At 39.9% G+C, this 24,396-nt stretch overlaps 1 protein-coding gene across 2 annotated transcripts in view; it reads right to left on the bottom strand.

Moving 5' to 3' along the window:
- Positions 1 to 24,396, bottom strand: part of impg1a (interphotoreceptor matrix proteoglycan 1a) — a 141,462-nt gene that overhangs the window by 5,635 nt on the left and 111,431 nt on the right. The window contains exons 14-17 of one of the 2 annotated variants that reach the window (XM_043696237.2): positions 23,479 to 23,689; positions 18,926 to 19,108; positions 18,623 to 18,794; positions 10,282 to 10,365 (exon numbers count right to left, since the gene is read on the bottom strand). In XM_043696237.2, coding sequence (XP_043552172.2) covers positions 10,282 to 10,365; positions 18,623 to 18,794; positions 18,926 to 19,108; positions 23,479 to 23,689 — 650 coding nt within the window. The remainder of the gene's footprint in view (positions 1 to 10,281; positions 10,366 to 18,622; positions 18,795 to 18,925; positions 19,109 to 23,478; positions 23,690 to 24,396) is intronic. The other variant, XM_043696238.2, reaches the window with a different exon arrangement.

Genomic DNA, 24,396 nt, shown 5'->3' with positions numbered 1-24,396 from the left:
ATGAAAACAAAATTTATTGGGGAGTTTCCCATACCATTGATGAAGAGGGAAGCATTACGATTCTTGGGACTGGGTGGTTTTTATTGAAAATTTGTACTGAATTTTAACAGTGTTGTTGATCCACTGACTGACCTGTTAAAGAAGTGGAGAAAATTTCAGTGGACAGGGGAATGTCAGAATATGTTTGACAATCTATAAGCTATGTTAGCCACTGCCCCAATGTTAACCACACCTAAGTATGCAAAGCCATTCAAGGTGGTTAATGATGGAGTGTTGTGGATGTAGATGCTGTACTCTTGCAAGACAACAATGAGAAGATAGAAAGACATGTTGGGTATTTTTTCCAAAATGTTGAATATTCATCAACAGAAATATTCCACAATTGAGAAGATGACCTTGAGTTTGGTGTTTGCGTTGCAACATTTAAACATTTCTGTTGCCAATAATGCATCTGAGACAATTATATGTACTGATCATAACCTCTAAAAGTTTTTGGAAATGTTTAAGGATAAAATTCCAGGTTATTTAGATGGAGCTCATTATAGCAGCCATTCAATTTGAAAATTATACACATGGCAGGATGAAAGACCATAATTGCCAATGCATTGTTATGATTTAGATGATTGAAGATGGAGGTGTTTGGTGGCAGAAAAAATGGACTGAGATGAGCTGTATAATTAATTTTTTAGAGTAAGTGGCATGTATATACACACACACACACACACATATATATACTACATACAATAGCGTACTAATAACCTGATAGATGTTTACAAAATTGTGAGAGGAATGGATACTTGGAGTCTTTTTTTCTAAGGTAGGAATGTCAGTTACTAGGGGACATATGTTTAAGGTAGAAGGGAGTAAGTTTCAAGGAAATGTGAGAGGCAATTTTGGGGCAGCACAGTGGCACAGTGGTTAGCACTGCTGCCTCACAGCACCAGAGACCCGGGTTCAAATCCCGCCTCAGGCGACTATCGGTGTGGAGTTTACACATTCTCCGGTGTCTGTGTGGGTTTCCTCCAGGTGCTCTGGTTTCCTCCCACAATCTAAAGATGTGCAGGTTAGGTGAATTGGCCATACTAAATTGCCCGTAGTGTTAGATGAAGGGGTAAATGTAGGGGGGTGGGTCGTGGGTCGGTGTGGACTTGTTGGGCCGAAGGGCCTGTTTCCACACTGTAAGTAATCTAATCTAATTTTTTTGCTCAGAGGCTGGTGCCTTGAGTGTGCTGCCGGAGGATTGGAGGCAGATGCAATAACAGCATTTTTAAGGCATCTTGACAGACACATGGATAGAATGGGAATAGAGAGATACATAGAGGAAACAGTTTTTAGTTTAGAAAGGCATCATGTGTTGACACAGACTTGGCTGACCAAAGAGCCTGTTTTTGAAGTTTGGGGAATACTCATCCTGTGATTGAATGAAGTTGTGGACACAGCACAGGACAAACACAGTTGCAGGAAGTGTCATTGACTGAGCAAACTTGGATTCAAGGTTACAAAACTCACGTCGCTTCTGGAGTCACATTTGTGCATCCATTAAAAGCAGCTAACTACGTGGATAGCACATTTAGGGATGAGGTCACACCTCAGCTTAGAAGCATAAAGGGAAAAAGGGAATGGGTGACAGGCAGGCTGTCTAAAAATTCAGACAGGTATTGAAGGAGCTTCTTGAGTCTATCTTGCTTGGCAATCTGTATTCCATTTTGGATACCGGTGAGAGGTATGTTTTCTCAGGTGAGAGCAGCTAGAGTCATGTCAGTGGCATCACTGGTTGCTCAGTTGTACAGAGTTGGAGGTGAGGAAGAAGAATGGAACAGCAATAGTGACTGGTTTTTCCACACTTAGGGGGTCAGGAAGGCATTTCTGCAAAATATCAACATTACAAACAGAACAAGTGATGGCCTGCTGGTTAGCACTGCTCCCTCACAGCACCAGGAACCCAGGTTCAATTCTACCTGCAGGTGACTGCCTATGTAGAGATTGCACATTCTCCCTGTGTCCGCATAGGTTTCCCCTGGGTGTTCAGGTTTCCTCCCACTGTCCAAAGATGAGCAGGTCAGGCCAACTGAGGTGCTAAATGTAGTGTTCAAGGATGTGTAGGTTAGGTGCCTTATCCAATGGAAATGCAGAGTTACAGGAATAGGGTGGGGGGATGTGTCTGGGTGGGATCCTCTTCGGAGGGTCGGTGTGGACTGTTGGGCTGAATGGCCTGTTTCTGTCCTGTAGGGATTCAATTCTATTCTAAAAAGACTCTTGGACAGTATGTTGCCTCTCTAGCTACAAGGTAAAGGACGTTATAGAGTGGCTGTAGGAAATTCTTCTGGGAATAGGTGAACAACCAGATGTTGTGGACCATGTTTGTACCAATGACTGAGGTAGCAACGGGGATGAGCCTTGTAAGCAAGTTTCAGGAAGCTAGGTAGGAAATTTAAAGTCAAGATCTCTAGAACAGTAGTTTCAGGATTATTCCCAGCCCTATGTGTGGGGGAGCATAATAATTGAGAATTGAACAATTGAACGTGTGACTGGAAAAGTGGTAAAGGAGGGAGAACATTAGATTTCTGGAGCATTGAGACTGGTTCTAAGGAACATGAGACCTGTATATGATGGATGGCCTACACCCGAACAGGACTGAGATAAAGATCCTTGCAAGGAAATTTTTCTTGGGCAGTTGTGGAGGGTTTAAATTAAGTTGGCAAGGGCATGGGAATCCGAGGACAAATTTAGACCAGCTAATAGGGAGGCATAAATCTGGTAAATCATGCTGAAAGACAGAGGAAGCAGAGTTTAAATAAGTGGAATGCACTTGGATTTGGCAGTATTAATAGGTATATATGTAGAAACACGATTAAGCAAATACAGCTGATGAGTTAACAGGACAGATAGACACATGGTAGCATGATATCATTGGTAAACATCCTTGGATATAGTTTTCAGGCAAGTTGGAGATGAGTATGAAAAAGGTGAGGGGTGTAACATTATCAGTTAAGGAACCAATCACAGCTGTGAAGAGGGATGATATACTAAATGAAACATCAAATGACGCCATTGGGGTCAGCTCAGAAACAAAAAGGAGTAGCCACACTGCTCGGTACATATGATAAACTCACTAAATAGTGGAAGAGAGAGGAACTATTATGTTGGCAAATTTTAATAGGCAATTAAAATTGTGGATGTCAATTCCTCAAATGTCAATTGGTATAGAAACAGTGTGACATGTACAAAAAAATGCACCATTGTTAAAAGTTTCAAGAGAAATTTTTTAACTTACATAACAAGTCAAACAAGAAAGGGTACGATTCTAGATTCAGTCTTAGAAAATGAAGATTAGTCTTAGAAAATGAAGAGCAGGAGCCCTTCCTGATGAAGGGCTCTTGCCCAAAACATCGATTTTCCTGCTCCTCGGATGCTACCTGACCTGATGTGCTTTTCCAGCACCACTGTGGCAAGCTGTGCAAAGCTGACAGTTGATGTGGCAAAAGTGGGCCGGATACAGATACATGAGGGAAAGTCAGTGACAATCATCAGGAAGTATTCAAATCTAAGATTCTATGGGCTTAATGTAGACATGACCCCCCCCCCCCCAAATATAAAGGACAAAACTATTAAATCTAGATGCAGAAGGCATTAGTAGGTGTTGCTTAAAGGAAGTTTGATAGTAGTTAAAGTGTAGAATTTGAATTTGAAGAGTACAACAAAAACATTATAGTGATAATAGAGGATTTCAACTTTCAAATAAGCTGGGCAAACTAAATTCAAAGTAATAGTGGGGAGGATGATGCATGGTATATACCAAGTTGTACAATGGAAAAAGAGTTAATTAATAACTGTTTAGTAAAGAAGCTTCTAGGAAAGAGTGACCATAATATGACATAGCATCTTATTTTGAGTTTGAATGTTATTTAGTTAAGACTGAAGCCAGGGTTTGACAAGGGAGTCAAATGTTATGAGAAGTGGGCAAGAAAGTGAAGTTCAGGCCATAGTCAAATCAATCATGATTTTACTGAATGATAGACCAAACTCAAGATGCAATGAGCTATTCCTGCTCCCTTTTTATGTTTAATAGGCCAGTTGATTCCAGTAGTTCTTGAGACTACATTAAAATCTATGATGGTGGGAAAGAAATGGTATTGAAAGGTTTAATGCATAATTTACAACAAGTATGCAATCTTTTAAGGCACAAATAATGTACCAAGCAGGCCCACAAGAGGAATTAAATATATATCACATCAAAAGGCTTGTAATGTTGTAAAAACGTGCAGTATGCCTGAATATTAGGAGAATTTAGAATTCAGTAAAGCAGAATCAGGAAACAGAATATGAAAGTAAGTGAGTAATAGATGTAAAATGACATTGTTAATATTTCTATTCATATATAAATAAGACATTAGTGAAAGTAAACATGCGCCCAATATAGGTGGAGAAATAAGAACTGGGAAATGATGGAAAGGCCAAGGTGTATAACAAACTTGCTGACCTGGAGTTTTATAATTTTGTTTCACAGAGAGTGTGGCTGAAATGGTGTTGGAGCCCTGATCCAGAGGTCCTGGCAGCCACCATTTACAATCAGAAGGCGGGAAAGAGTGGGAGGAGAAGGGTGGAATGGGTTGAGTTGCATTCTGCATATCCATGATTCGAGAAGGCAGCTGTACATGTTAAAATGATTAGATTAGATCCCCTACAGTATGGGAACAGGCCCTTCAGTCACACCGACCCTCCGAAGAGTTACCCATTCCCCAACCCTATATTTACCCCTGACTAAAGCACCTAACACTATGGGCAATTTAGCATTGCCAATTCACCTGACCTGCACATCTTTGGATTGTGGGAGGAAACCCACACAGATACAGAAGAATGTGCAAACTCCACACAGAAAGGTGTTCGAGGTGGGACTTGAACCTGGGTCCCTGTGAGGCAGCAGTGCTAACCACTGAGCCACCGTGCTGCCCTGTTACTGCCTTCCAGTTTTCACTAGTGGGAAGTACAAAACATGATTTTTGGGTTTACAGTTTTTGGGTGAAGGTCTAAAGCTGCTAAAGTTATTTATTGAGATATGGTACTATTATGAAATCTACTGCCTAAAATATTCATTTATAACGTCATTGGTTAGATATATATTGTGAAGTTATCTTGAAAAGAAAACTTTGCAAAGCAAAAGACATGAACTGCAACAGCAACAATTTTATATTTTGTTAAGAGCAAACTACTTGGATGGAGACCGAGTCTGCAACATGCTTAGAGAAGATCACATGACTCAGCTTGTGGGGGAAAAAGTATTGGTTTTGAACACAGACATTTGGAGGATTGCCATGGGTTCATCAAGCCTTTGCCCTCCCTCTCTCTCTTTCTCTGGCAAATCCTCTCAACATACTTTATGGATTGAACAGCCATTGGAAGACATTAACAACTCTCGAGGAGGGTTCTCAAAGGAGAAGTCTAAATCTATACTACTGTCTCCAGAAAAAAAGAACTTATTGATCCATACCTGATCCAAAAAGAAACCCAATGCTAAAATCTTGTGTGGAAAGTGGTTTGGCTACCTAACAACATTTGAGACAATCTATGAATAAGTCTCTGAACTGATTTGTTGCCTGGCCAAAATACTTCTAAGATAACACTTTGCTATTTTTTGTGTGGGTATGTAATATGTGCACATTTTATCCAATAATTGCCCAATGCCCTTTTGAATGCCTCAATTGAACCAGCCTCCACCACACTGCCTGGCAATGTATACATATCCTAACTAGTTCCAAAGTGAAAAGATTTTTTCTCATAGATCATTGTTTCTTTTGCAAATCACTTTAAATCTATGTCTTCTCATTCTTGTTTCTTTTAAAAGCAGTAACAGTTTCTTCCTATCTCCTCTATCCAGCCTACTTATGATTTTGAAAACCTTGATCAGAGTTCCTTTTAACCTTCTTCTCTCTCAGGGAAACATTAGGAATATTTGCACCTTCACTTGAATAATTTTAAAAAAAATATCAATTGACTTGAGGAGCCTGGCTAAGTTGTGTCTGATATTGGAACTATATACAGCTACAAGGCAGTTGTTAGATCTCAACTGTACTGTGTACATTTCTAGGTGTCATATTACAGGAAAGATGTGAATGCATTAGACAGAGCACACAAGCAATTTATAAGAATCATTCCAGACATGATAAACTTCAATTACAAGCATAGGTTGAAGAAACTGGAATTGTTTCCCTGAGAGAGAAGAAGGTTAAAAGGAACTCTGATCAAGGTTTTCAAAATCATAAGTAGGCTGGATAGAGGAGATAGGAAGAAACTGTTACTGCTTTTAAAAGAAACAAGAATGAGAAGACATAGATTTAAAGTGATTTGCAAAAGAAACAATGATCTATGAGAAAAAATCTTTTCACTTTGGAACTAGTTAGGATATGTATACATTGCCAGGCAGTGTGGTGGAGGCTGGTTCAATTGAGGCATTCAAAAGGGCATTGGGCAATTATTGGATAAAAATAATATTAACTGTATGGAGAAAATGCATTGACATTAGATAATAATGCTCATTTGAAAAGAGCTGGTCTAGGCACAGTGGGCTGAATATCACCTTTTTAGGCTGTAAAACTTCTGTCATATTATTGATATCACTTGTTAATTACACCCACATTTTCAAATTTAATACTTATTTGTGGGACAATGAAAATAATTGGTTCACCCTTCTGAACAAGGTCATAACAGTATTTGTTTTTGGATAAATTGATGGACACCTTGTAAAGTGACATAGTATGTTCTTGGGAAGGCAAGGTTCCCTTTGGGATTGTTGAAAGTAGTCATAAATGTGTATTAAAAGTGGATCAACTCATTGGATTTGTCAAGCTCACTAGAAATGTAAAGCTTTTAAGGGAATTGTTAAACTCATTGGAATTATTAAGCTGTCAAGGCATTTAAATGTCCTGGAATTCAAATTTTTGAATAAACTGTCTGTTGTGTAAAATAGAATTAGTACTTGTTGTTTCATACTGACATATGCCTAAAGATTATCAAAAAGGATTTGTGTTGCATAACTGACTGACAGCTCCAAGTGTTTATGTAAAGCCTTTTAAGCAGGTCTATGAATGCAAACATTTGTTTTTATAAGGGATTAAGTAGTTGAAGGAAGTTTTTTTTAAATCAACAAGTGTTTTCTAAAGAGTGAATTCTTCAATGGTCACTTAAAACTTACTTAAACACATCCCAGTATAACTTCTGAGGATTGGCTATGGTGTGGGCTTTGTAATTGGCATGGACGGTGTAAGGGGAAAGGGTAGTGGGCATGACTTTATGTTTACATGGGGTTACAAAGGACTATGGGGCAGGGGGTGACATAGAAAGGTCATGGGGAATGTATGGGTCATGTGAAAGCCATTTAATTCTTAATGGGATTGTTCTATGAAGAAAGACTAGTATATTATGTTTACATTCCTTGGAGTTTAGAAAATTGAGAGGGGATCTAACTGAAACATAAATTTCTCAAGGGGCAGCTAAGAAAATGTTACCTCTGGGAAATGTAGAGTGCATGGTCACGGGCTTGATAATTTGAGATGAAACTCTTTACTCATAGGATTTTAAATTTTGTTGTTCCCTATTCCGTTAGATGCTCAATCATTGAGTTTATTCAAGATAGAGGTTGATTTGTTTTAGTATTAAGGGAAAGAAGGAAATTTGGTGACAGTGGGGATGTGGAGTTAAGGTTAAATATCAGTCATGAACTTGTTAAGTGGAAGACCAGGCTAGAAGGGGCAAATATGTTCCTTCAGCTGCTAGTTCTTATATTCTAAAGAATAAACAATGTATCTGAGCAGTTGGCCACGAGTATTAAGGCCCATTGCCACCAATCTCTATTCTTCCATTTCATGCTCATGCAGCAGTACTTGTCTAAGCATCTAGTATTTTAGGGTATCTGAAAGGTGAAAAGCACAGTGTTGAGTTGAGGTCAGCAGAGGGTGAGGCGAAAACAAGAGAGGCATGTTTGCAATATGTGCAGCTTGATAATTGGAAGAAGTTGTGCAAAAGTGGAAATTGGGATATGTAAATAAGGATGAGGTAGAATAAACTAAAACAGGAATTATTGAAAAAAACTCAGCTGGTCTGGCAATATCACAGCATTATGAAGAAGGCTCAGTGGGACTGAAATGTTAACCTTGCCTTCTCTCCACAGACGCTGGCAGACCTGCTGAATTTTTTTCAGCAATTTCTGTTTTGGTTCTTATTTCCAGCATCTGCAGTTCTTTGTGGATTTTTTTGGATTAGATAAGACATCCCATCTAGAGAGTCTAAGGCCACAGGGCAGCATCTCAGAACAAAGGGATGCTGATTTAAAACTGAATGGAGGAAGAATTTATTCTCTGAGGGTTCTGAATCTTTAGAATACCTTGTCACAGAGAGCTGTTGTGACTCAGTCCTTGTGTACATTTCAGGGTGAGACAAATAGATTCTTGATTAATAGAGCAATCGAGAGATATGGGGAAAATGCAGGCAAGTGGATGTGAGGAATGTCAGATCAACCATGATCTTATTGAATGGTGGAGCAGGTTTGACAGACCAAGCACCATTCTTCAGACCCTATTTCTTATGGTCATATTATCTCATTATCATCTTTAATTCTTATGACCCACTGTTGCCCACAGCCGCGGTCACAGTCACTCCAAACTATTAACTCCTCCACCATCAGGGTGAGGACAAGCAACTGTGTTTTTTTGCAGACTGGCTGGGTGTGGTTTTAGTCAGTTGTGTGCCATTTATCCTGCAATGTATTTAGGCGATGGTTAGATGATGTGATTGAATAGCTGGCAGGGTGTGAACTATGTTGAGGCTTGGAACAATGCTCTATGTGTGTGGATGAGGTAAAGCAAATTAACTTTAGGCATGAAGAGTGATTGATAGAGGTTGTTGGTAGGTGGAGGATGGGTTTGGAAAATTGAACTATGTGTGAGGCTAAAGGGGCAGTTAGTAGAATGTGACATTTTAAGTTGCATTTATTGACCTTGGCCACTCATGAGGTCACCAAATGTCTTTTAGCATTGCATTTAAATGCTCAGCTTACATTTCTGGCACTGATCTACACAGTTGCCTGTTCCTATCACCTCCCCAAAATTGCGTGGGTATCTCTTGGAATCTGTGGATAGAAAACCTCTCTCTTTCTGTTAACCTCCTGCACCAAGGGCTCAAGTGCTACATGGAGCTCCTTGGAGCTCACTATCTTCCATACTGTGCTCATGAAATGAACAACTGCCAGATTGAAAGCGATGTTGCAAAAGAAGCAAGTGGAATGTGAAAATCTTTTTCACTCAGGGAGTAGACAGGATATGGAATGCACTATCTAGAAGTTTGATGGAGGCAGGTTCAAGTGTGGAATTCAAGAGGGCATTGAATAATTACTTTGAAAGAGCAAGTGTACAAGGGTACCGGGAAGAAGTAGGAGATTGGTACTCGGTAATGATGATTGTTAGAAGAGATGGTGCTGGCATGATTGGCTGAATGGTTCTTTCTGTGCCATTACAATTCTGTGATTGTGTAATTCTCTGCATCATTGCTGTGTTTTTTCCAGTTCAAGGTCACTTAAGCAATAAATTCCAATCATCTGCTCTAGCCATTTAAAAGGTACAGTCTTACTTCAAGTGGTACATATTTACTTGAACTTGAGACATTTAAAACACCACTCAGGAATGCAGACCCCAACTGCATGTTTAGTACTACTAATATCATGAAGTCTTGAAAATGCTGAAAGTAAATAAGAAGACAGTATAAAGTTCACAGCCTGCTTGCAACAGAATGAATCAGAGTGAATTCGAGTGTACGTCAAATCATTTTCAGTCCGTATCCAATATTTCATCTTAAGTCTTATTCTAACCAACCTGTTCAACCTTATATAATACTTCACCTTAAGTCTTATCCTAACCAACCTATCAAGGCCAGTTCTAATGCAAAAGATTTAAATTAAATGTCTGTTAAACCTTTACTACTCTGATGGCTATTGTCCTTGTAGCTTAAAATTTTTTTATGCTTGTAGAGTCCCATCCCTGGTATCATCCTGGTGAATCTACGCCATTTACAAATGTATGGTTTTAACATCATTTCTGTTATTGATTACCCAAAACTAATAACAATACTTCCAATATGGCCTAACATTTACCTAGTACAATCTATTATCACATCTTTACTCTCATTTGGATGCCTACTTTTAAACCCTTTTCACCCTGAGGTGGAAATTCAAAGGTAACAGTTTATAAATTGAAATAGACTTATCTAAAAACATGTTTTCTTTTCAAAGCTCACCTCTCTGGGTTGTGGAAAATTTTCAGATTGCGTGCTTTTCAATGCTAGCTTGTCAGACCAGGCTTTGAAAGGAACTCCAGTGACCTATGCAAATAAAACACAGAACAAAATTCTATTGCATCAATAATTCAATCATGTTGAATGCAGAATTTGAGGTTAGTATCTAACATGTTGTAGGAACAGGGAATACCAATGCTTTATTAATGTGATTCATTTTATCATTGCAAAATATTTTATTTATAAACTAGAATTTGATGAAGAACTGAAATACACAATTATCCAATTTGTGTTAGATTAAAATGTTCACTCTGTAAATAGTGCATTGACTTCATTTCAATTTCTTTTGCATGCCAAACAAAGCAGCAACTAATAGATTAGGCAGCAAGCGTGGCATTAAAAAACCCTAGCAGTTTGACTTAGAGGGAGAAAGTGAATGTATGGTAACCAAGTGTTTGCAGATGACACAAAAATAGTTGAAAAGGCAGGTTTACAAGAAGGATATAAACAACTTACAGAGAGATAGCGATAGGTTGAGTATGTGGGTAAAATGTTGGCAAAAGATGTATAATGTGAGAAAATGTGAAATTGTTCATTTTGGAAGGGAGATCAAAACAACAGTATTATTCAAATGGAGAAAAACTGCAACACGAAGGGACTTGGGGTGTTTGTACACAAAACACAGAAAGCTAGTACACAGGCACAGCATCTAATTAAGAAGGCTAATGGAATGTTGGTCCTTTTTAGAAGAGTAGGGAAGTCAAAGGTGCTGGTGAGACAACACTTGGAGTACTATGAGCAATTTTGGTCCCCTTATTTAAGAAAGGATATAATTTCACTGGAGGCAGTTCAGAGAAGGTTCAAAAGGAATGTTCCCAATATGGATAGATTGTCTTGTGAGCTAAGGTTAAACAGATTGGGACTCTACCCATTGGAATTTGGAAGAATAAGTAGTGATCTCATGGAAGCCTATAGGTCAGTAAGGGGCTTTACACAATAAATGTTAGAGGATGTTCCACTCATGAGAAAACTGAGGACATAGCCTCAAAATTAAGGGGCACCAATTTAAGATTAAGATGAGAAAAAAAGTTTTCTGAAGCTTGAGAGTCTTTGGAACTCCTTGCCACAGAGAGCGGTGGGGGCAGAATCTTTGTGTATATCCAAGGCTGAGTTAGATTCATTGTTGATCAGTAGGGGAATCAAGGGTTATGGGGAAAGAACAGGAAATTTGATCTGAAGAGTATCATATCAGCCATGATCGTATTAAATAGTGGAGTAGGCTCTAATCTATTATTGATATCTTACGAACAAAGCTGGAGGCAATGGCAATTAGGGGTAAAATGTGTCATGAGTTGGAGTCATACCTAGCATAAAGAAAGATGATTGTGTTTGTCAGAGGTCAGTCATTCAGCTTCAGGGTATTACTTCAGACCCAACCATCTTCAGGGGCTTTATCAATGACCTTACCTCCATCATAAGGTCAGCATTGGGGTTGTTCACTGATGACTGCACAGTCTTTAGCACCATTTGCAATTCATCAGATTTTGAAGAAGTCCATGTCAAAATGCAGGAAGATCTGGTCAACAGCTAGGCTTGGATGGCAAGAGGCATGTGTGCCAACACGTAGCAGACAATGACTGTTCTATAAACAGAATCTACCAATTGCTCCTTGACTTTCAGTGGCATTATCATTGCTGAGCACTCCATTATCACATCCCTATATGTTACCATTGACCAGAAAGGGAGCTGGACTGGTCATATTACTTTAGTTACTGCAAGAACAGGTCAGAGGTTAGGAATGCTTTTGTTAGCAACTCACCTCCTCTATCATCAAATCCTGTTCACTATCTACAAGGCATAAAGAAACCTGGATGACTGCAGCTCCAACAACACTCAAGAAGCTCAACACCATCCAGGACAAAACATCCAATTTGATTGGCATTGAATCCACAAACATTCATTCCCTTCACCATCCATGCACAGTGGTAGCAGTATGTATTAGAATCAAGATGTACTACAAAAATTCACCAAGGCTCCTTAGACTGTATCTTCCAAATCCACAAGCACTACCATCTTGAAGGATAAAGGAACAGAAACATGAGATCACAACCACCTGAAAGTTCCACTCCTACCCACTGAACATCCAACAGTTCAAGAAAGCAGCTCACCATGACCTTCTTAAGGGCATTTAGGATGGATAACAAATGCTGGTCTCGTCAGCAACACCCACATTACTGGAATGAATATTAATAAAATAATCATCAAATTCTGATAACATTAATTCGTTTGATTTCTGAATGGTTTGCTTTTCCTTCTCCATGGAATGGTAAAGATTTATATATTTTTTAAGAAGTTTAAATGATAAACAGCCATAACTATGTCAGAGTAAATGGTGAGGGCTCAGGTACTAATTCTGGTAACGGAGGCCTGTGACCAGTGGAGTGCCACAAGGATCGGTGCTGGGTCCTCTATTTTTTGTCATTTACATAAAGGATTTGGATGCGAGCATAAGAGGTATTGTTAGTAAGTTTGCAGATGACACCAAAATTGGAGGTGTAGTGGACAGCGAAGAGGGCTCCCTCAGATTACAACAGGATTTTGACCAGTTGGGCCAATGGGCTGAGAAGTGGCAGGTGGAGTTTAATTCAGATAAGTGCAAGGTGCTGCATTTTGGGAAAGCAAATCTTAGCAGGAAGCATACACTTAATGATAAGGTCCCATGGAGTGTTGCTGAACAAAGAGACCTTGGAGTGCAGGTCCATAGCTCCTTGAAAGTGGAGTTGCAGGTAGATAGGATAGTGAAGGCGGCATTTGGTATGCTTTCCTTTATTGATCAGGATTTTGAGTACAGAAGTTGGGAGGTCATGTTGCAGCTGTACAAGACATTGGTTAGGCCACTGTTGGAATATTGCATGCAATTCTGGTCTCCTTCCTATCGGAAAGAAGTTGTGAAACTTGAAAGAATTCAGAAAAGATTTACAAGGATTTGCCAGGGTTGGAGGATTTGAGCTATAGGGAGAGGCTGAACATGCTGGGGCTGTTTTCCCTGGAGCGTCGGAGGCTGAGGGGTGACCTTATAGAGGTTTACAAAATTATGAGGGGCATGGATAGGGTAAATAGGCAAAGTCTTTTCCCTGGTGTCGGGGAGTCCAGAACTAGAGGGCATAGATTTAGGGTGAGAGGGGAAAGATATAAAAGAGACCTATGGGGCAACTTTTTCACACAGCATGTACATGTATGGAATGAGCTGCCAGAGGAAGTAGTGGAGGCTGGTACAATTGAAATATTTAAGAGGCATTTGGATGGGTATATGAATAGGAAGGGTTTGGAGGGATATGGGCCGGGTGCTGGCAGGGGGGACTAGATTGGGTTGGGATAACTGGTCGGCATGGACGGGTTGGACTGAAGGGTCTGTTTCCATACTGTACATCTCTATGACTCTATAAATGTGGGCAATACTGTTGCTCATGCCAGAAGCCTTTGAACTGAGTGGCTTGCAAGGCCATTTTAGCAGGTTTCTAAGAATCAACTACACTGCTGCAGCTCTGGTGTCAAATGTAGTCTTTATGGGTAAGGAAAGCAGATTTACATCCCTAAAATATAGAGCTAATCCAGATAGGTATTATGTCAATTGATGATCGTCATCATGACCATTGTCAATGGTATTAGCAGGTTTAATCATTGAATTCAAAATCCACTTGCTGCTCTGGAATTTGCACCTATGTCCCAGGACCTGGACTCTGGATTACTAGTCCAGTGATAAGCCCACTTGACTAGCACCCCATCACCCACCTTCAACATTCACTCCCTTCACCACTGATGCAGCGGCAGCATTGTGTGCAACCTATAAGACACTTAACAGCAATTCACCAAGGTTCCTTTGGTAGCACCTTCCAAAATTATGACTTCTGTCATCCAGAAAGTGAAAGATACGTGGCAACACCATCCTCCCCAAACCACACAGCATCCTGAATTGGAATTAAATCTACTTGAAGAGTTGAATATCACCTGGATCATCTCAGACTTCTCCAAGGTTATCTCTCGTCTTGCCAAAATGTACCAATTAGGTGTGAGTAGGGTTGAGGGATGGGCAATATCATATTAAAAGGTAATTATTAAATCTTTACTCACACTTTGCCTTCTGGATCACATTATATATATATGAATGAGGCATTATTTCAGTTATTACTGCTCATATTAACATAATGGATAAGGGAATCTGATACTGTGGTAAGCATCCACATTCTAAAATGCAACACATTAGATCTAAACATTTTTAGGTTACCCCAAAATCTGCGGATCGTCATCTCACGTCTCTGGACTAATCAATGGCATGATAATGGCACAGCTGCCATTGTGAGTTCGAGGAATCAGACCACAGTTTTATACTTGGTTTGTAAAACAAAACAGTTGCATCTTATGCATTTGAAAACATAAAAGCTGGCATATTCTACAAATTTTCTTATTGTAAAATATGGGTTACTGTTGGATTAAATTTTCATGAGTTTTAAAAGTCTAGCCCCCTCAAGTTGAGTATCTGAATTGAGGTTGTTACATTTGTGGGAGAGGAGTAGGATGGGGAGATCAAGAGAGACATTCGTTGAGATAATAAAAACAGTTAGCAGCTTTCATAAAAGATGGAAATATTGTTTCTGAACTGGGTGTAAGGATCAAATTCCTGCAGATGCTGGAAAAAATACTGAAAACAACAAATGCTGGAGATCACAGCATCCATAGAGAGGGAGCAAGCTAATGTTTTGAGTCCAGATGGCTCTTCATCAGAGCTGAAATGAAGTGTGGAGGGGACAGTATTGATGCAATAGTTTGAGGAGGGGTAGTGTGTGGGTAAAGGGTATAGGGGACTGATGGAGAAAAGATATCGCTAGTCCAGATTAAGTGATCAGATTGTGAGAATGGCTACAATGATGTGTCTCCTGCCAGATTTGAAAGGACATTAAGTGGAATGGGGTGGGGGGGGGGGGGGGGGGGGGGGGGGGGGGGGGGGGTGGAGGACATGATAACAAGTTAAAAGAAATGGCAGTTGGTTCACAATTTAAAGGAGCTGAAGTCAATATTAAGTCCAGAAGGCTGTACAGAGCCTAGAATGAAGATGAGATGTTGGTCTTCTGATGAAGTTAAAATGTCACGGGGGAAGGTTGAGGAGGGTGGGGGGAATGTCAGTTCTATCCTTTGCTTCTCTTTCAGGGCACATTGGGGACTTTAGGCTTAAAAATCCCACTACCAAAAAAACTTGCTGCAACAGCAACTGAAAGTCTGAACTCTTTCAATCCACACATGTGGACTCCCCCATTCCATGCAAGTAAGCCTAGACAAGACCTTTGTCCTTTCCAGACAGGACTAATAACGATGGCCCCAATCCAGTTAGCTGCCTCCGTCTCCCATTCTCTCACTTCCCCTCCATTTTAACATAGGTATGTGAATCCCCCCAGTTAACCCACCTCCATATCAGCGTAGGTATGTGAGTTCCCCATTTATAGCAGGCAAAACCTTTCTGCCTTAATTCCTTTCCATTAACACATAATCACGGAAGATATAATAATCGATTTCTATAGTCCATTCACACATTATTTCAGGACATTGACAATCATCAGGTTTTGAGGAGAAAGTGAGGACTGCAGATGCTGGAGATCAGAGCTGAAAATGTGTTGCTGGAAAAGCGCAGCAGGTCAGGCAGCATCCAGGGAACAGGAGAATCGATGTTTAAACTTTCCTCATTCCTGAAGAAGGGCTTATGCCCGAAACGTCGATTCTCCTGTTCCCTGGATGCTGCCTGACCTGCTGCGCTTTTCCAGCAACACATTATCAGCAATCATCAGGTTTTCTAAAATCTTAATTGTCTACTTTAAGTTATGTGATGTCAATTATCCATGTGACTGATAAGTCTTTGTTCAACTTCCTATAAAATATACTGTCTCTGGATGTAATGCAGAAATTCGTGAAGAAGAGCCGCTACAAGTAGGCACTCAGCTACTTTAGTGACGTTAGTGCCGGCTGTCCGATAATAAAGCTACCATTGTTGAACAGAAAACGTGTCGTCTGGATTTGTGGAAAAAAAAATGGACATCAACACTTCCAGTTTTCACTGTGATTTATTGGAACATTGCAGCATGCTGAGGACTGGACGCTGTTAAAGTGACCGGATGTGGGAAGGTCAGGATCCTGCTTGGATGGTGAGCAGGGAAGAAGTGAAGGGACAGATATTGCACCTTCTGTAGTTACATGGGAAGGTGCTGTGGAGAGGGAATGGTGTTGGTGGTTGTGGAATGGATTTGAATGTCTGGAGGGAACAATCCCTGCGAAATGCAGACGGGGGAGTGAGGGGAGGATGTGTTTGGTGGTGACGTCCTGCTGGAGTTGTCTGAAATGGTGGAGAATGATCCTTTGAATGTGGAGGCTGGTGAAAAGTGACAACAAGGGGAAGCCAACCACACTGTCGTGAGTGACGGGAAGGGGCAAGGATGGAAGCATGGGTGATAGGTCAGATACGCATGAGGGCCCTGTCAATCACAGTGGGTGGGAAACCACGTTTATGGAAGAAGCAAGCCATATCAGCAGTGCCGTTTTGAAAGGTAGAATCATCTGAATAGGTACTACATAGGCCAAGGAACTGGGAGAATGGGATGGAATTCTTGCAGGACGTGGGGTCTGACGAGCCCTAGTGAAGGTACTTATCAAGTCAATGGCTTTGTAGTGGATGGAATGGACAGTTTAGTCTCTGAAATGGAGACAGAGAGGTCAAAAAAGGACAGGAAGTGTCAGAAATTGACAATGTGAGTGGTGGAAATTAGAGGAAAAATGAATGAAATTTTTAAGGTCCTGGCAGGAGCATGAAGTGGCACCGAAGCAGTTGTTCATGTATCGAGAAAAAAGCTGTGGGAGGGGCCAGTGTAAGACTGGAACAAGGATTGTTCCACATACCCCGTAAAGAGGCAGGCACAAATGGGACCCATGTGGCTGCCCATAACTACTCGTTTGACTTGGCAGAAGTGAGATGAATTAAAGGAGAAATTGTTCAGTGATAGAACAAGTTCAGCCAAGCAGAGGAGAGTGGTGGTGGATGGGGATTGTACAGGCTTGCTTCTTCCTTAACCATGGTTTCCCACTCACTGTGGTTGACAGGGCTCTCAAAGGATCATTCTCCACCATTTCAGACAACTCCAGCAGAACGCCAGCACCAAACAAATCCTTCCCTCACTCCCCCTGTCTGTATTTCGTAGGGATTGTTCCCTCTGGAACATCCTAGTCCATTCCACAACCACCAACACTGATCCCTCTCCACTGCAACTTCCCATGTAACGGCAGAAGATGCAACATCCCGTCCCTTCACTTCCTCCCTGCTCACCATCCTAGGCCCTAAACAGCCTTTTCAGGTGAAGCAGCATTTCACTTGTACCTCCTCCAATTTTGTGCATTGTGTTCACTGCGCTCTGTGTGACCACTTTGTGGAACACCTCCAGTCTGTGTGCAAGCAGTACCCTGACCTTCTTGTAGCTGATCACTTTAACACAGCATCCGGCTCGCATGCCCACTTGTCTATCCTTGGCATGCTGCAGTATTCAAATGAATCCCATCACAAACTGAAAGAACAACATCTCATCTTCAGACGAGGATCTTTACAGCCTTCTGGACTTAGTATTGAGTTCAGCACCTTTAAATTGTGAACCAACTCCCATTCCTTCCCTTTCTTTTAGCTTGTCTTCCCCTCCCCCCATTCCACTTACTGTTCTTTCAAGTCTAGCAAGAAACACACCATTGTTTCGTCATTCTCACATTCCAATCGCTTAATGTAAACTACTAACATCTTTTCACCGTCAGCACCCTACATCCACTACCCCCACCTCCTCAAACTATAGCATAAATGTTTTCCCCCCAACTCTAACTCAAAACGTTAGCTTACTCTCTCTCCATGGATGCTGTAATTTTCAGCATTTGTTGTTTTCTGACCAAGTTCATGAGCACAATGTTGGAAATCCACAAGGTATTTGTGTTTTATTGGATTGCACACTGTTGTGTTTTAATGTATACATCATAATCAAATTAACTGTGTACCTTTCGTAGTCTGATGATAGTTTGAACAACTTTGTCCAAAGTGAATGTTCAGCTACTCTTGTTGCTTCATAGGTATGTCACTAAATTGTAACTTGGCATGGCTTATAAATGTTCTAATCATGCACTTCTGTCCATTGTCATCCATTTTGAGAAAAGAAAACTAATTCAAAAAACTTCACTTGAATAAAAATGGAAAAAAAATCCATTAAAAAAAAGGCATTCTGGAGAATTCAAAAAAAGAAAATGCAGTACCTTAAAAAAGGTTTGACATTACCTCTTTGCTAAAGTTCAGATTTTCCTGAGTGGGTGTTGCAGCAGCAGTGGTGGTGCGGGAACAGCTAGGCATGCTGGAAGAATCAGTTGGTGGCTGATGGTCAACTATCAATGGTTCATCATGTTCGAAAGCTTGATTAACATTTGCCTTGCCCTCAGTGCCATTGATGTGTCTAAGTTACAGAACAAATTGCGAATTCCTCAAACATTGTCAGAAAAATATTAGAAAAAAATTCAAAATGCACGAAAGAAAAAAATTGCTTTTAAAGGAAAGAAAAATGGAAAAAAAAATTTAAAAGCTTACAGTAATTGACCATTCCTGTTTTTCATCGATTTGTGGAATATCTTTGGCAAGATGAGAGTAATCGATGAAACAAGGAGCAGCAAACCAAAAATGGACACAATAGTAACCATGGTAATTAACGGCTCAGACTCGAGCTCAATGCAGTTTTCCCCTCGATAAGACCATTCGGAATCTATGTGGCATCTGGAATTTAGAACGTAAGAATTATCTGGACAAAATATTGTTGTGTTCAGAAGTGTCTTCTAAGATAAAACTTGCTTTTGGAAAATAAGAGTGGGTGTTAACATTAGAAACCATTTCAAACTCCTATTGTTATGAAGAATTATGGCTAACACCAACAGGGTTTGATTTTGTTCCATCAGCTTCTGTTCATCATCAATGTTTATATAGGCATCTAGTTTGAAATTGTAATGTGAAGTAAGTTAATGTGTCTCTCAAGTGTTAAGTTCATTAATTTAAGTGAACTGTTTTAAGTTGGGAAATCACAGATAAGAACTATGACCCATTGTGCAGAGTAACGTCAAGTCAGACAAGGTAAAGTATTGAAGTGGTTAAATTGGAAGACAGAATTGAGTTGACAAATTTAAAGTTTTGGCATGTTAGAGAAGGAAAGAAAAACTAAGACAACTGAAGTGTTGCACAATTTGAAGTGCTGGGAAAAATAATTAAGTACAATAATTCATGCCATGTGTCTCAATTGCAGCAAATGGAGGATAAGTTGTATGCAGGATTAAAATGGGGGTTATTTTGGCTAACTTACCCTTGTGTCCTGTCATAATGGTGGAGGATGAATGCATTTGACTTGCTATAAGGAAGTCAAGAGGAATGAATAAAATGTTGACTTGAAATTAACATCAGAGAAGACAAAAAAGCCAAAAATATTGATGGATAAAGAGAGACAATGATGAGGGAAAATCAATAATAAGAGTTGTGAATACTAGTTTGATGTGAAATTTAAAGTTATAAAAGAACCAAGATTTTCACTATCTCATTGGTGGAATAAAAAACTAGAACTGAACAAGACTGCTGGAGGTTGTGATGTAGAGTGTGCAACTTGAATAAGATTTATGGTGAAACAAGTCATCAGCAAAATAAAATAAACACATGCTGCTTTGAGCAAGAATGAGTGGACTAAAACAGACAAAAAATTATTTGCGAGCCTTTGAACCAATACAAAAGAACAGTAATCAACACGAGCTCAAATGCTGTTATTTTAATGAAAATTAAGGCCACATGGGCAGCTTTAGTGGGAAGGTAGTAACAAGAGTAGGTCATTCATCTCCTTAAGCCTGTTCCATCATTTTATGAGATCAGGGCTGATTTGTATATTTAACTCCATTCACAGGGTTACAGGGAGGAGATAGGAGAATGGGGTTGAGAGATTTATCAAGGCATGATAGAATGGTGAAGCAGCTAAATGGCCTAATTCTGCTCTTATGCCTTACACTCTTATGGGCACCTAACTAAGATCTATATTTTTATACAACACAGAAATTGCTGGAGAAATTCAGCAGGACTGGCAGCATCTCTGGATAGAAAGTAGAGTGAACATTTCTGGACCAGTCTTCAGCCTTTTGGATTATGTTTCCATTGACTGCTACATTCTATTGATCTGCGTACATTGATTCTTGGATCTCTTTGAATCATAGAATCCCGACAGTGTGGAAACAGGCCCTTCAGCCCAACAAGTTCACACTGACCCTCCGCTGCCTAATCTACTCAGACCCATTCCCCCACTTCGCTACATTTACTCCAGTCTACTGCACCTAACCTACACGTCCCCCCACACTATGGGCAATTTAACATGGCCAATTCATCTAACCTGCACATCTTTGGATTGTGGGAGGAAACTGGAGCACCCGGAGAAAACCCATGCAGACATGGGACGAATGTGCAAACTGCACACAGACAGTTGCCCGAGGTGGGAATCGAACCTGGGTCTCTGTTGCTGTGAGGCAACAGTGCCAGCCACTGAGCCACCGTCCCTCCCTCAAATGGAGCCCTATTGTTTCTAACATTTCACCAGTTCATTAACACTTGAATCAATCTACATTTAGACAAAAATTAATAGACTAACATCCATGTTGAAATGCATCTGCTGAAGTTTATCCACTCACTTAAGCGAAAATGTCTTGTTATTTTATGATTTAGCCAACCCAAGTTACTGTGTACCAATTTTTGTCTCATTGACAAATCCAGGTGGATGGTTCCATGTTACATTATTTAAGTCTATTAATAAATTATGGATGACTAATGAAAAGTTAAGATGTCAGCATAGATCCTTGCGGGCCACCACTTGTCTCTCCTTGTAATTTGAGCATGTATCCATTATTCCTGGACTTCCCAGTCTCCTGATGCCACTTACAGACTCCAAGGTAGATCAATAATCTATCTTAAATTCCATGATCTTTAATTTTAACTACAATCTTTTATGTGAACCCTCTCAAATGCCTTTGAGAAGCTGATATGAACTAAAATGATTGCCAGTCTCTGCTTACTACTTTAGTTTCTTCCACAAAAAAGCATCACTTAAGTCTGTTAGACATGACTACATCTGTATATGTCCATGTCTGCACTTCATTATCAGCTCAAAGCTTTTTTTTAAAGTGCTCAGTCTCTTTCCTTAACTGTAGATTCCAATAATTCCCCTAACAGCTGATGTTAGACTAGCATGTCTTTAATTTCTTGATTTCTTCCTTCCACCTTTCCTAAATAATGCAGTTACATTTCAGTACCTTTCATAGGGTCATGGTTAATTTTAAATGAACAATCAGCCATGAAGCACTTTTAACTTGATCCTTAATTGTTTCTGTGCACGTTATGACTGATGATTTTCATCATCTATTTTTATTGTGGATTTTTTAAAAATGTTGATATTATTTTAAATTGATAAAAAAGGTAAATGGCCAGAGCTGAGAATGCAGACACCACTTAAGTAGAGAAAATGAACAGGGAAGAAATAATGGATAGATGACAGCTAGCCTGAGGTTAAGAAGCTACAGATTGTCAGATAAGAAGTTGATCATTATATTCGTTTTGAGAAAGAATGAATTTGAGGAGGGGACAATGCAGAAGACCCTGATTTTGATTCAGTAAGGAGAAGTATGCAGGATAATGGCCATGGTGTTTTGTGGAGTGGTAATCATCAATGGACTGCCACTTTGCCTAAGCTTTTAACTGCCTTAACATTGCTCTGCATTTTTTGCCATGTATTCCAAGCACAGCACATTGCACCACAGAGTTGGGACTTTTGGGGAAGGGTGGCAGAGTGGAGACAGTACCTACCCCCTTCCTGTGGTATAAGCTTCTAGACATTAGGTTTAAGTGTCTAGTGGTGAATGTTAGTGAATGGGTGAATGGCTGAACGTTGGTTAATAGGTAAGTTAATGAGTGTATGAATGGGTGAATGAGTGAATGAATTAATATGATGGGAGGACAGGTGTTGAGGTAAGTGGGCAGGTGACTAGGCTGAGTGAAATATTAAGCGGATGAGATGGCAGGTGAGTGGTGTAATGGGTGGACAGAATGACAGTCAGAGTGGCATATGGGTGAGGTGGCAAGGTGAATGAGGTTGGTAGATATTTCAGTGGGTGGGTGGGTTGGGGGAGTGATTGAGGTAAGTTGAAATGATAGTCAGATGGTTGGGGAGTTTAGTCATGTTGGATTAGGAGGGTAGTCAGGGGTACATTGGTAGTCAGTGGGTCAATGTGAGTGATTGGGAAGTCAGTTGTGTAGTTATCCAGGAGACAGAATATGTGTTTTCTGTTTAACATTTCAGAGTTAACTATTCAGCTAAGTCTGTCAGAATTGCTTGAACAGAGCATCAGACTTTCTCCACAATTTCCACTGAGGTCAGCACAATGGGACTTCCATTGGACCTTGACATCCATCTTGGTCATATATCCCGACTCTGACAATCAGGAGACCAGACAATTTGGATCATTTTTATGTTTCAGATTGACAGTACAGAAGAAGGACAAATTGAAGAGAGATGATCACAATGCTCAGATTTTGGAAGTAACTTTTTATTTGATTGAACAATATATTTTTGTCTTCAGATTAAACAATCTATTCTTGTCTTCATTTTCAGTTTGCTTCAGGTAACTAGACAAGTTGGATATTCAGGACCTAGATGAAGTTGGAATTCACTAATGAGAGTTGTTGCTAGGGAGGAAACTATTAGGCATGAAAAAGCAATTAGCAGCAAAAGAATACATATGTGACTCTTTGTAATCCTTCAAAGTCAGTGAAAAAGTTATTCGGATGGGATCAGTAATTTCATAGAAAGAAGTGTTGGATAAATGTGAGTTCAATCTTAGTCATGTTGAGGGAGGGTCTGGATGTTATAGCTATAAAAGCACTAGAGTTGTCATATTCTGAGAACAATCTTATGTGACAATGATATATCAAAACGCTTTATTCTGGTGTAAATCTTTTGCTTGAATGAACAACAAAGTGCAAAACAATTCGTAACATTCATGATGTTAAGAACTGGACAACATTTGTTTTATTTATATACTTTTCTCATCAAGCCTTTCCCCAATGTCACAAACCTGCACACAGCTCCCTTCTCTGGATCTATTTCACATCTGCCATTGTTGAGGCAATAGTTTGGTCTGAGGTTGCAGATGCTCTGGCAGGGCAGTCCATCCACACTGATATAACCAGGGTAGCACACACACTCAGCTTCTTCGGTCTGTTTGTTGACACGACACTCAGAAAATTCATTACATGCTTGGAACTTACATGCATCGGCTTGATCAGCTGAAATGAGATTCCAGATTAATCCAACTATTGGAAACATTTTAAATAAACACATATTTTCAAACTATAATCAGGGACATTACTGATGACAACTTCACAGATAAAGGTCACCAACGCTAAGTGGATGTATTCCTAAATGCTTCCTTGAAATTATGAAGCACCTTTAAGAGCCACAACCCAATCCTATTGCACCCCACCACCCATCCCCCAAATTATCTCCAGGTCACCAGACATTCCCATCTTCACTGTTCCTTGCATTTCCATGGCAACTGAGAAACAAATAGAATCTTTTTTGACAAATTTTAACTGTAAGCCAAACAAACTTAGTTGTCTTCTCCAATATTTTAATAACTCAAATAAAATTATTCCAAAAGAAGAAAAAGGAACAGCTCTTTATTTATGTCTCCGTGTTTTTCTCCAGCCTCGTTAACAGCAGTCTCCTGAAGAATAATCATTGATTCCCATACACTTCAGAACATCTTGCAATGTGATGACCCTTGTGCGGATGTTGGCCTAGTATCCTTACATATTTAAATACGGACTTTATTGTGATGACTACACTAGTGGGAGATTAAAATGTTGGTATTTTGCAACTTGTAATTTGAGTTTGACAATTGCTTTATCAGATATACTGCTGTGCTATGGATAGGGACGTTCTCAAATACACTGCATCGCTTAAACTAAATTTGACAAATTTTGGTACATGA

Source organism: Chiloscyllium plagiosum, unplaced genomic scaffold (genome assembly GCF_037043375.1).
Source record: "Chiloscyllium plagiosum isolate Xiang-an unplaced genomic scaffold, Cpla_swu_hap1 HiC_scaffold_10, whole genome shotgun sequence".
In the NCBI taxonomy this organism is placed as follows: Eukaryota; Metazoa; Chordata; class Chondrichthyes; order Orectolobiformes; family Hemiscylliidae; genus Chiloscyllium; species Chiloscyllium plagiosum.
Note: the sequence above shows the minus strand (reverse complement) of the source record. Positions and strands in the feature narration are given on the sequence as shown.